The sequence below is a fragment of the Salmo salar genome, chromosome 01 (assembly GCF_965601325.2).
Source record: "Salmo salar chromosome 01, fSalSal1, whole genome shotgun sequence".
NCBI lineage: Eukaryota > Metazoa > Chordata > Actinopteri > Salmoniformes > Salmonidae > Salmo > Salmo salar.
The window spans coordinates 143,045,877-143,059,737 of NC_138291.1; the positions used below are offsets into that span (position 1 = coordinate 143,045,877).

At 43.4% G+C, this 13,861-nt stretch overlaps 1 protein-coding gene across 1 annotated transcript; it reads left to right on the plus strand.

Annotated features, from left to right (window-relative positions):
* The first annotated feature begins 1,674 nt into the window (after positions 1–1,674).
* On the plus strand, positions 1,675–13,861 carry LOC106563909 (excitatory amino acid transporter 1-like). The gene is made up of 10 exons (XM_014129860.3): positions 1,675–1,859; positions 2,817–2,969; positions 3,927–4,064; positions 7,044–7,248; positions 7,380–7,422; positions 8,173–8,444; positions 9,151–9,384; positions 9,655–9,849; positions 9,980–10,114; positions 11,335–13,861. Exons 2-10 carry the CDS (start codon positions 2,831–2,833, stop codon positions 11,537–11,539), a joined length of 1,566 nt encoding a protein of 521 aa, XP_013985335.1. The 5' UTR covers positions 1,675–1,859; positions 2,817–2,830; the 3' UTR covers positions 11,540–13,861.

A 13,861-nucleotide genomic window follows, 5' to 3' on the forward strand; every position in this document is an offset into this window, starting at 1 on the left:
CTCTCTACCCGCTCCACTACAGTCCTGTTAATGTGAATGGGGGCGTGTTCTGCCCTCCGTTTCCTGAGCTCCACGATTAGCTTCTTGGTCTTACTGATGTTAAGGAAGAGGTTGCTGTCCTGGCACCACACTGCCAGGTCTCTGACCTCCTCCCAATAGGCTGTCTCATCGTCGTCAGTGATCTGGCCTATCACCGTTGTGTTGTTGGCAAATTTGATGGTGTTGGAGTCGTGCACGGCCACCAGAGTATATGAGCGGAGTTGAGCGGTCGGATCACGGAGCAGTGCTTGCACACCGCTCCAAGTCCTTTCCAACCGCTCCGCTAAAAAAACGATCCTCGCTCACATGAAAAAAAACTGCCACTCCAAATTCGCTCCATTCATTAAAATGACCATTTAACCAACAACTATCCATTTTTGTGACTACCTGGACCTACCATTTGGTTTTGAAGTATTGAAATTTTAAGGCCATAACCATGTGTGTGAGGTGTATACTTTTGTTTCGAAGTATATTTGTTTAAAGCTACCAAGAAACACTGTGTGACCCTGATTTAGCCCCCTGCAGTAAATTAATGAAGCCAGTGACTGATGTGGTAAACTCCGCAATGCCATTGGATGAATCCCGGAACATATTCCAGTTTGTGCTAGCAAAACAGTCCTGTAGCTTAGGATCCACTTCATCGGACAAAAACTCTGTTCAGAGTTTTTGCTAGTAAGCTCAAATCAGGAGGATAGAGTTATGGTCCATATAGAGGGCGAGGGAGAGCTTTGTTTGCGTCTCTGTGTGTGGAGTAAAGATGAGGAGTTTTTTCGCCTCTAGTTGCACAGGTGAGTGTTGTAAAGCTCAATATTTGACATAGAGATTTACTGCACATTTGAAACGGTGCACCGCTGTCGCACATCACACCTCTTTTTGGGAAACACTCAGAATGATACTTCAATACTTCAAAGTACAGTATCTTGAAACAAATGCTGATCCTATGGCACTAGGCACTGACTGTCCAGTCCTGACCAGCAACCACTGCTGCTGGTGATGAAAGCTCCTATTTGTCAGGACTGTGGGAGAGGTTACACTGAAGCAGAGGGAGAGAGCCCTAACACCTCGAGCAGATCTTGCTTACGGGTCCACAGGCTTTATCTGTTTCTGAAGCACTCCAGTGAGGGTTGAATAGCCCGACAAAGAGGGGAAGAGGATAGGCGAGAGGATGGGGAGGAGGGAATATGGGAAAGGAAAAGAGAGCTGGGAGGAGAATGGGAGCGGGAAGAGAGGAGGAAAAAAAGGGTTCCAAAAGGGTAATTTGGCTGTCCGCATAGGATGACTTTTTTTTTGTTCCAGAAATATTTTTTGTTCCAGGTAGAACCCTATTTGGTTCCATGTTGCATACAGCATATCCTACTGTATATTCTTACTAATTTATGCTTTCTGAGCATCACATAGGGCACTCTTTTATTGGAATGAATGAGGGACATAACATCCCCCAAATTGTAAAGAGATAGGAAGGGCTACCATCTCCTCCCACTGCCTTTACCTCTCTCTATCGTTCCCTCTCTCTATCTTTACCTCTCTTTATCGTTCCCTCTCTCTTTCTGAGTTTGAAAGTCTCCTCCCTCTTCAGAGAATGGGAGTATGAGGGATTGCCTCAGTTGTCTTCAGAGAACATATGTACACCTCCCATTCTCTATGTGCCTGTCTATCTCACTCCATCTCCCAGTCTCTATCTCTCCTCCCTTCTCTGCCTCTGGACCCACTGCCTGCCTCTACCACTGTTGCTCTCTGCCTGCCTGACCTGTCCTCAGGCTGAGGATAACTCATCAGGAAGAGGAGTTTGTCTAATAAGGGAACATCTACACTGGTGAAAGGTCAGTGTTTTGTTTTGCCACTTTTGAGGAATCAGGAGGAGATAGTTGTTGGTGTTGTTGTCCAATGGAATGACCAGGTCTGTGTGGCCCTTGTGATGTTTTAGCTGTATGCCAGGGGTCCATACTGTTGATGTGGCCATGCATGAAAGGTCTCATCCTTTTGTTCAGATTTTCATGTCCACATCTTCTAAATTCATTAAAATGCAAACAAAATCTTTGTAACAAAATGTTTAGTTTGTTCAGAGTGTTACCAACTGGCATTCAATCAAACAATTGATTTGAATAAGTATGCCTTTCCAATGAAAGGATACATAGTTGTATTGTGTAGGGTGCTTTTAGTTGAGTATATAGTGCATCTCTTTAAAGAAACGCAGTTGATTGTTTTTGTTATTCCATTATTCAGGTGCGCATACGTTTTTCCTAATCAAGTGTTTTTATGAATAAATATTCTCCAGGATAGACTGATGAGTTGCCAGGGTGTATTAGGGATGCAGATCTGCACCTGCAGGGTTCCATGCTTCCCGTGTTCAGGGGCTTTGATGCTTGCCATGGATGGATTCATCATGGGGAAGAAATACTGGCTTTTGTCTTAGAATAAAATACTTGCTTTCTTCTCAAGATTGTGTGACTATTTCATCATGAAAACATTTGTTATTTTGACTACACACCATATGGTCCAGATTTGCTATAAGAAAAAATAAGCTGTTCTTCTTTCTCCTAACTTATCAACCGCATGTGAATGTGAATGTCTGCATGTGTCATTTCAACTGCATGTGTCATTTCAACTGTATGTGTCATTTCATCTCTTCTCCAGTAGCTATCACCTGAGTAAGGGCTGGTCAGACCCATTGGTTCAGGTTGTCTGGCTGTCTAAAAGGTGTGTGAGACACTCCTAGTCCTGTCTGCACTCATGACCAAAAGTAATGGGGACCCCCCCCCCCCCCCCCCCGGCTTCAGATTCCCACACTAGGATGCAGCGGATCCGGGAGGGCATCCACATAAAGACCATGAAGGCCAAGAGGAAAGTGGAGGACATCTCTAAGGAAGATGTCCAGGCGTTCTTCAAGAAGAACGCCTTTGTGCTCTTTACTGTAGCGGCCGTCGTTGTAGGTGAGTGAACACACACACCTCCAATGCCACACCCCAGTCCACCCACACACACTCCCCTCCTTTTTATTTAGACAGTGAACCTAAAATTTGTACATTTGGCTCTATACACCACCATTTTGGATTTGAGATCAAGTGTTTCCTGAGGCGACCGCACGGAATGTCACCTTTTTGTTCATTTTATTTTCATAAGTATTTGGAAAAATACACTTACAGTGTATTAAAGTAGTTAGGTTTAGTATTTTGTCACATATTCCTAGCACGTAATGACTACATCAAGATTGCAGCTCTAAACACTTGTTGGATGCATTTGCAGTTTGTTTTGTTTGTGTTTCGGATTATATTTTTTTGCCCCGATAGGGACTGAACGATGAATAATGTATTGTGTCATTTTGGAGTCATTTTCATTTAAAATAAGAATATTAGATGTTTCTGAACACTTCTACATCAATGTGAATACTACCACGATTATGGATAATCATGAATGAATAGTGAATTATGATGAGTGAGAAAGTTAAAGGAACAAAGCTCATACCCCCCAAAAAATAATTCCCTGTTTTGGACGCATGATCTTTGTGCATCTATAACTTTCTCACTCATCATTATTCACGGTTCATTCATGATTATCCGGAATCATGGTAGCATCAAGATTTCTGTACAAATGCTAGAGTATAGTGCCAAATTAAACGTTTTAGCTTCACTGTCCAAATAAATACGTAGGGGAGTGTACATAGGCCGACATACACAGTACACCGAAATGGGCCAACATACTCACGCAAACACACCCACACACTTTGAAACCCATGCTCTCTTATTGTAATCCCAATCCCATAGGGAGGACTCACCTACAAACCTCATTCTTGATGTGACTGAGAGACAGATCCTCTCATTGTCATTTGCTTTATATGCAGTTGCATGTTCATGTTTCCAGCACACTGATTAGCCCTTCTGATTCTCCAGGTATAATCCTTGGCTTTGCACTGCGTCCTTATAAAATGACCTACCGAGAGGTGAAGTACTTCTCTTTCCCCGGAGAGCTGCTGATGAGGATGCTGCAGATGCTGGTGCTTCCCCTGCTGGTATCCAGTCTCATCACAGGTACACCAAGTCACTATACTGATGCCCTCCGCCAGAAGCAAATTTAGATATAATAAAGACACATGATAAAGAGGAGGGGTAGACTAAGTGGTGTTTGAAAGACAGGTGTTGATACCCAGTGAAAAAGGGGAAATGCCAATGGAGCTCGAGGCACAACTTTTCAGATACTGTAACTTATGCTTGATCCATGTGAAATTTCTTGCCACCATTTCTCTCCAGATTCCCTTTGGTCCTCTAGTTTCTGGCATGGAGACAGTCACTTCCTTGTGCTTCTTTGCTATTAAAATGATGGAAGAGAGACGGAAGGATGAGGTAGCTTTCAGTCGGAAGCACACTGCCTGTGGGTCTGAGAGGGTGGCTTTGGGATGGGTACCCCCTTGCACTTCTACCTCCTGCTTCGCTTCACACGGATAAAAGCACGGAAAGTGCCCCTCCGCCTCTTCCTTCATAGCTGTATTGTTTAGTGGAATTCCATGCCCACCCAGCACCACAATACCGTAAGTGGTTTGGAGGGTGGTGGGGTCAGAGGTCACGGCCCAGAAAAGAGGCACACTGCCCAGGTACACAAGTGGACATGTAACTATGCCATCTATTATCTGGCTGAGTCCTCCACAAGGTTAGGATCCACATGATGCACCCAGCTTGGTATGATGTGCAGCATGAGCTTGAAACTAGACCTGGAGCAGCAAGCTCTAATCCTTTCTCAAAGACTGAGCTGATCTGTACTGTACTTAATTTTCTTTTTAAACTAACCTCTTTTTAAATTAACCTAATTTGTGTTAACACTCACTTGAAAGAAGTTGTGAATGTTTATTAAGTATCATTTGATTTGATCTCACTTGAAACACCCTAAAAACATGTTGTTGTTGTTTTTTGCCTTGGAAAAGTAGAACTGTGGAGAGAAAGGCAGAAAGGAGAAGTATGTGTGGGGTGCAGTTTTGTTTCATCCTCCCTCTTTGTAGTAACCCTTGAAAATAAGCCACGTGAGTCATTTCTTTAGTCCTGTGAAAGTGTTCACACAGGCTTGTTTGCAGTTTCCATGGCAATGTTGTTATGGGCACATGGCAAGTGGACAAGTTTCCCAGGACTGAGAGAGAGGATAGAGAGAGAGAGAGTGAGAGACAGACAGAGAGAGCAGCACAGTGGAGCAGGTGATTGTGGGAGAGAGAGGCGTGATGAAGGAGAGTGGAAGCTGAAAGAGTGTGAAAGAGTGAGAGGGTTTTGTCTAATGGCAGTGCCCCCAACAGGATTAAAAGAGCACCTACATCTCGCTTACACAAACAAAATTCTTACTCCGTCAGCCCACTGAATGGGGATAACACACCAGAACGGCCCCTGACACCTTGGAAAATCCAAAGCTAGCTTGCAACGCTTTGTGAGGTTGAGGTCTCGATAATGGCTCGTTGTCCGTCTCTCTTCCCCATGACCTTTTTGTAAGATTGTGAGAGAGATGTCAGTAGGCAGAAGCTAACTATAACCATGATCTATTTTCAGATGCAGAACATCATTATTTCACCTGCCTGTATGTTTTGCTACTAGCCTGGTTTACAATCGCACTAGGACTTCTGTCAGATGACTGTCAGGCAGCCCATTCATTTGCACACCCGTTTACTCTTTGTATTAGGCTACATCCTCCAGCAGGTCAGCTTATATCTTATATATTTATCATGAGATGATAAATATCAAATCACATTTTATTTGTCACTGTATACAACAGGTGTAGGCCTTACCGTGGGGGGGGGGGGGTCAATGCAAATAGTCCGGGTGGCCATTTGATGGATCGTTCAGCAGTCTTATGGCAGAATTTTTTTAGGCCTTCCTCTGATACCGCCTAGTATATAGGTCCTGGATGGCAGTTAGCTTGGCCACAGTGATGTACTGGACTGTACGCACTACCCTCTGTAGCGCATTACGGTCGGATGCTGAGCAGTTGCCATACCAGGTGGTGATCCAACCGGTCAGGATGCTCTCCGTGGTGCAGCTGTAGACCTTTTTGAGGATCTGGGGACCCATGCCAAATCTTTTCAGTCTCCTGAGGGGGAAAAGGCGTTGTCATGCCCTCTTCACGACTTTCTTGGTGTGTTTGGACCATGATAGTTTGTTGGTGATGTGGACACCAAGGAACTTGAAACTCTCCACCCGCTCCACTACAGCCCCGTCAATTTGAATGGGTGTGTGTTCGGCCCGCCTTTTCCTGTAGTCCACAATCATCTCCTTTGTCTTACTCACATTGAGGGAGAGGTTTTTGTCCTACCACCACACTGTCAGGTCTCTGACCTCCCTATAGCCTGTCTCATCATTGTTGGTGATCAGGCCTAGCACCGTTGTGTCATCAGCAAACTTCAAACTTTGTTGGAGTCGTGCTTGGTCACGCAGTCGTGGGTGAACAGGGAGTACAGGAGGGGACTAAGCACGCACCCCTAAGCGGCCCCCATGTTGAGGATCAGCATGTCTGATGTGTTGTTGCCTACCCTTACCACCTGGGGGAGGCCCATCAGGAAGTCCAGGATCCAGTTGCAGAGGGAGGTGTTTAGTCCCAGGGTCCTTAGCTTAGTGATGAGCTTTGTGGGCAATATGGTGTTGAACGCTGAGCTGTAGTCAATGAACAGAGGTGTTCCTTTTGTCCAAATGGGAAAGGGCAGTGTGGAGTGCGATTGAGATTGCGTCATCTGTAGATCTGTTGGGACGGTATGCGAATTGGAGTGGGTCTAGTGTTACCAGGATGATGGTGTTGATGTGAACCACGACCAGCCTTTCAAAGCACTTCATGGCTACCGACGTGAGTGCTACAGGGCAGTAGTTATTTAGGCAGGTTACCTTCACTTTCTTGGGCACAGGGACTATGGTGGTCTGCTTGAAACAGTAGCAATTGCTATTTCAAGTGTTATCATGCCACTACTATGAAGAAATATTATAAATATTGCACAATGGGATAATACTGTTCTTCTAAACAACATCTCCCCTGTCTCTCCCAACCAGGCATGGCAGCGCTGGACAGTAAGGCTTCAGGAAAGATGGGTATGCGAGCTGTGGTGTATTACATGACCACCACCATCATCGCTGTCATCATAGGCATCATCGTGGTGCTCATCATCCACCCTGGGAAAGGATCTAAGGATGAGTTCATGAAACAGTCGAAGATAGAGGACATCAGCCCTGCCGATGCCTTCCTGGATCTTATCAGGTATCTGCATGCTACTGTAGGAAGAGGGTCAGGGGTTTAGTGGAGGAAAGATGCACTGTATTTTGCCATTGTACTCCTGCCTTAATATTGGAGTGTTCATTGGTTGTGATGATCATGCTCTTTAATTTCAGAAACATGTTTCCACCAAACATGATCCAGGCCTGCACACAGCAGGTAAAGCATCTAATGACTTTGTTACTAAATTAGCAGATAGGGAAAATGGTCTGAAGAATTCTGCCAAAGGAAATGCTTGTATTGAGAGGAAACTTGCTGGTTTTGGCATTTCTGAGCAGCGATAAATCATCACCCTAAGAGACATAGAAACCCAGGGCTGAGGGGGGACTTTGACTTACACTGGAAGAAATATTCTGACGACTAGGAACAAATGACAAAATCTGACTTCTGCTGCCATGTGTAAATAAAAAGAATTCACCAGCGGAAGAGAAGAAAGGACCAACTTCCAATAGTAGCATGGTGGGGGCAGGATGGTCCGGAAACTGAGATATAGAGGCTGCTGGGGCAGGACAATATAAGTAATGGAAGACCATGTCTACGGGGGGCTAAACGCTTTGTGGTCCAGACAGGGTCGTCAGTGAGCCAGCTGGACCTTACAGAATACTGCTCCAGTCATACAGAGGGCTATTGTTTAATTCATGAGGTTGAGATGAGTGGAGCAGGCGCCTTTAGACTTTTTGCTCTCTAGTCTTTCGAAATGGCACACGTCTGACTACAATCCCTCGATACCTTATCTATTAGTTTGGCTTTTTATGAGCTCTACTGAATATATGGCTGAATGATTATAAAGTAAACATTACAAAAGACGATATTTCAGTACAGTTTTCACCAAAGGAGATGACATGCTATCATCACTTTAATAAGACAATGATAACCCATCACTTACGACAACTGGCTCTTTCCCTCCAGTTCAAAACCAAATACGGGAAGCGAATCGTCCATGTGACGATGACAGTGAATGACTCTGTCTTCAACCTGACCAACCTGACCGAGCAGATCACCAGGGAGGAGGTGATCCCCATCCCGGGCACGGTGAACGGGGTCAACGCCCTGGGGCTGGTGGTCTTCTCCATGTGCTTCGGCCTCATCATCGGTAACATGAAGGAGCAGGGCCAGCCCCTCAGGGAGTTCTTCGACAGTCTCAATGAGGCCATCATGAGGCTGGTCGCCATTATCATGTGGTGAGTATTTGGTGTGTGTTTGTGTGTGGGTGTTTAAAGATGATGTGTGTGTGTGTGTGAGTGTGTGTGTTATGATGATGGTCCAATAATCCCCATCTTCATTAGGTGAGTGTGTATGTGAACCCCATGCATCTGTTACAGAAAAATCTTTCCATCTGTGCTTTGGAAAGCTAAGTCTATGGAGTCCCTGCAGAGTTGGGGCAGTACTATGTTTATCTCTCCCTCTCAATTCAATCAAATGGCTTCATTTAGCCTCTTGCTTGAGGCATTGCTGTGAATTCTCTGGTAACTCTATACAGGTGAGATCTGATATAGGTATTTAGGTCTACTGAGATAATTGCATGAGCACCACCTAATAATTGGCCAACACAGAACCGCCTCAGGATATAACTTCCTGATGCTAAGTGGTTCCACAGCTGAATGACAAGGCTTTGCAATCAAAACCAGTGACATGTTCACTGTGCCAATTAAATCAACATATTCCCAGTCAGATATTTGACAGATATAAATCAAGTTGTTTATGAATAAAGGCCCGTGCTTGCAGCCCGTGCTTGCAGTCTCAGAAGGCACTGATGGTTTCACTAATCGTTTTCCTATTCAGGCCTATTACACAGAAAAATAAGTAAGATCCTGAGAATGTAGGGTCATTTGAACTGTGACCTTATCCTTCCCTGGCATAACCCATTCTCCTCCCTCTGCTCTACAGGTATGCCCCAATCGGTATCCTGTTCCTCATATCGGGGAAAATCGTGGAGATGGATGACATCACTGAGATGGGTGGTCAGCTGGCTATGTACACCATCACGGTGATCATAGGCCTTTCCATCCACGCTTTCATCATCCTCCCAGGCCTGTACTTCGCCATCACACGGCTGAACCCCTTCATCTTCATCATGGGGCTGGTGGAGGCCCTCATCACAGCCCTGGGAACCTCCTCCAGGTAGGTTCCCCCGAACACTGCTGCTTTTCTCCCTGGCCTACTCTGACTACCGACACTGTAGCCACGCCTCGCTTGGCCGACTCATATCAAAGTAGTAGGGCCAGGCAGAGGTTCCTGCTTCCTGTGGTTAAGAAAAACCTATGAGGCATCATCATCCCCATTAGTAGGATTACTTACCTTTATATGGCGAATACGGATAATAGATTTAATAGAAACAACAACAAACAGTCAAACTCAAACACTACCTGTTTCTCTCCATCTTTATCTCAGCTCAGCAACCCTGCCCATCACCTTCAAGTGTCTGGAGGAGAACAACAAGGTGGATAAGCGCATCACACGGTTTGTGTTACCGGTGGGCGCCACCATCAACATGGATGGAACAGCACTATACGAGGCTCTGGCAGCCATCTTCATAGCCCAGGTTAACAACATGGAGATGAACATAGGTCAGATCATCACAATCAGGTGCGAATGAGTATCTAAGGTTTATAAGCTAAGGTTTATGTTTCCAGAATCAAAGGGTGTTGATATGTTTACAACTGAATTACATGATTTATCAAGATTTATCAACATGTAATTTTCTGTTATCAAACAGCATCACAGCCACTGCGGCAAGTATTGGAGCTGCTGGGATCCCACAGGCTGGACTGGTCACCATGGTGATTGTGCTGACCTCTGTCGGACTTCCCACTGATGACATCACCCTCATCATTGCAGTTGATTGGTTCCTGTGAGTCATTTTTCCCATTTTCAGATTGAGAAATTAGAATAAATTAACTATATTTTGTTAATGATTAGGCTATTATGGTACAAATCCACATACTACTTTTTGTGAAATACAATTTGTCTAATGACTGGAACTAAAACGAAAACCATTTATCTCTCATTTTAAAGGTCAAATTTCTATCAACTACAACCCTATTGACACTAGTTCACCAAAATTATAAAATTACATATTGGTTTCCTTACCCTGTAAGCAGTTTATGGACAAGGTATGACAGCAATCAATGCTTTGGTTTAGCTTCCCAGTCAATGTTTATAAATAGTAATATTTTAGCATTTGTGGCACAAATCCTATTCAAGTCATGTGACCGATATTATCATTTCAAAAGTCCAAAAATATCTGAAATTGATTGTGAAGCTCAACAAAGTCACTTATAGATTATTTGAACATGATGTGTGAAAAATGCTAATATCGGTCCAATGACTTGAATGGGATTTGTGCCACAAATGCTAAAACGTTAGCATTTGGAAACAGTGCCAGGGAAACTAAACCAAAGCATGGAATCCTGTCATACCTTGTCCGTATACTGCTTACAGGGTAAGGAAACCAATATGTAATTTTGTAATTTGGGTGAACTATCCCTTTAACTACTATCCCTAGGGTCTTGATCCAAATTTTTTTTTGAATTACATATTTTTTTGCAATGAGTTTTAACATAGAAACATAATTAGGTTGCCCAAATTAATAATTTCAATTAGAATCCCCTTCACAGAAATTACACAGCTAATTGGGTAGTGAGAAAAAACCCCACTCTCCTTAAACTAGGATGGACGGAATGTGCAGACAGAGTCAAAGCTTCATTTACTGAAAACATGGATTTTCTCACAGTGATTAGAATATGAGATAGCCTATAGAGAGTGCTCTAATTACTCTTTAACAGTAGATGGTAAATATCCCTGTTGATAGCGCTGTGGCCTGTTTCCCATCTACATTATTTTGCTGAGAATTCTAAAGAGTTTAGTTTATCTTTCAACAAAAGCAGAAAATAGGTGAATGTTTTGAGATGTTGACTGTTCCATTTAACATGACCAAACGTCCCGGGGGACATAGTGTTTCATTTTGTAAATGAATGAATGTCCTGCAACCCTCTCTACCTCTCCTCCCACTGTATATGACTCCCTGCCCCTGGTTAACCTTTTTCTTCTTCCCTTATTTCTGGGTTGCAGTGACCGGCTGCGTACCACGACAAACGTCTTGGGCGATTCCATTGGGGCAGGCATTGTGGAGTTCCTATCTCGACACGAGCTGCAGGCCAAGGATGTGGAGATGGGGAATGCTGTGCTGGAGGAGAGGAAGAAACCATACCAGCTCATCTCTCAGGAAAACGACTATGAGAACACCAAACGTCCGGGCACTGAAACCAAGATGTAGCTCAATGCTCACACACACACATACACGTTTTGGTTCAGTTTTGTTTTTATTCTTTGTCATATTTTTCCAGTTATTGCCACTGTGCCATATTTCATTTCCTTTGTTATTTTGTCATTCATAAAGTCCCTTTCATAAACAAAACAATTATTATCTCCCTGAAGTGGCCCAATCAAATTGCTTACATCTGCTGCCGCTCTACAAGATAGATAGGCTTCCTGTTTTGTGGCTTTTCTGGCTATTTTTGTGTTGAGTTAGTCATCTTGGCCTAGAATAAGTACATGGTATAATGGTATAAGTAAGGAGGAAGTTGATGAGGGCGTTGATGTAAAAAGATTGAAAGACAAAGTATGTTTGAATGGCTGGACAAGCGATATCCTTCACAAAATGCAACAGAGAACACATTTCATTTGAGACTAATGAAATTAGGCCCTAATATACACTACATGGCCAAAAGTATGTGGTCACCCCTTCAAATTTGGATATTTTAGCCACACCCGTTGCTGACAGGTGTAGAAAATCGAGCACACACCCATGCAATTTCCATAGACAACAATTGTCAGTAGAATGGCCTTACTGAAGAGCTTAGTGACTTTCAATGACTTTCAATGTGTCACCATCATAGGATGCCACCTTTCCAACAAGTCAGCTTGTGAAATTTCTGTCCTACTAGAGCTGCCCCGGTCAACTGTAAATGCTGTTATTGTGAAGTGGTAGGCCACACAAGCTCACAGAATGTGACCGGCAAGTGCTGAAGCGCGTAGCACGTAAAAATCCTCTGTCCTCACTACCAAGTTCCAAATTGCCTCTGGAAGTAACATCATCACATGAATTGTTCGTCAGCACAAGAACTGTTCATCAGGAGCTTCATGAAATGAGTTTCCATGGCCGAGCAGTCGCACAATGCGCAATGCCAAGCATTGGCTGGAGTGGTGTAAAGCTCGCCGCCATTGGCCTCTGGAGCAGTGGAAACCGCGTTCTCTGGAGTGATGAATCACGCTTCACCATCTGGCAGTCCGACAGATGAATCTGGGTTTGGAGAACGCTACTTGTCTGGAGAACACTACCTGCCCGAATGCATAGTTCCAACTATTAAGTTTGGTGCAGGAGGAATAATGGTCTGGGGCTGTTTTTCATGGTTCGGGCTAGGCCCATTAGTTCCAGTGAAGGTAAATCTTAATGCTACAGCATACAATGACATTCTAGACTATTCTGTGCTTCCAACTTTGTGGCACCAGTTTAGGGAAGGCCCTTTCCTGTTTCAGCATGAAAATGCTTCCTGTGCACTAAGCGAGGTCCAAACAGAAATGGTTTGTCGAGATCAGTGTGGAAGAACTTGACTGGCTTGCACAGAGCCCTGACCTCAACCCCATCGTACACCTTTGGGATGAATTGGAACGCTGACTGCGAGCCAGGCCTAATCGCCCAAAATCAGTGCCTAACCTCACAAATGCTCTCGTGGCTGAATGGTCCCCGCCGCAGCAATATTCCAACATCTAGTGGAAAGCCTCCCCATAGCAGCTAAGGGGTACCAACTCTATATTAATGCCCATGATTTTGGACTGAGATGTTCGACGAGCACATGTCCACATACTTTTGGCCATGTAGTGTAAATGGCTTCTTTGGAAATACAAACAACTTCTTATCGTGGGTTCAATAAAGAGTCATTTAAATAAAAAATACACAGCACTTGAGGATTGTTATTTATTATTTTCCCTTTTTTCATGCTGTCAATATGACAACTCCAATTGTCTTTTTACTTTATTTGGATTGATACAATTTTTGAAAGTGGTGCTGTGATGCTGACAATATTGTTAAAATGTATATGAGCTGTATCTAACAATCCCATTGTTATCACTATACAATATATTCACTATTTTGTAGCCAGCCCTAAGAGAAATTAGTATTTGAAATATCCTTCACTATTTAGTATATAATTCTGTTAACATAGCAGGTGTATAAGATTTTTTTGACTTTGTAGAGAGATTGTATGAAAATATTGTGTAAATGAACTATAGCATATAGTTAACTTGATAATTGTTTACTTGAATGTGTTTTCTTTAATCTAAATGTGGAAAGATATTCATTTTCACGGCTGAAATGCCACTCCAATGCCTTGGAAAGTTAAATCAAGGAACACAGTGTGTGATAAATAACAGCATGTGTGAACTAACTCAAATAGAAACTGTGATTTTCTTTTTGTCCCTTTATGTTTTCTGATATTGTTGTTCACTTTCTGTAAATGCATCATTTGTGGTGAAAAAGGAAATAGACTGTCAGATTTGTCTTTGGTGAATACAATTTTGAATAAATGTTTTAAAGGAA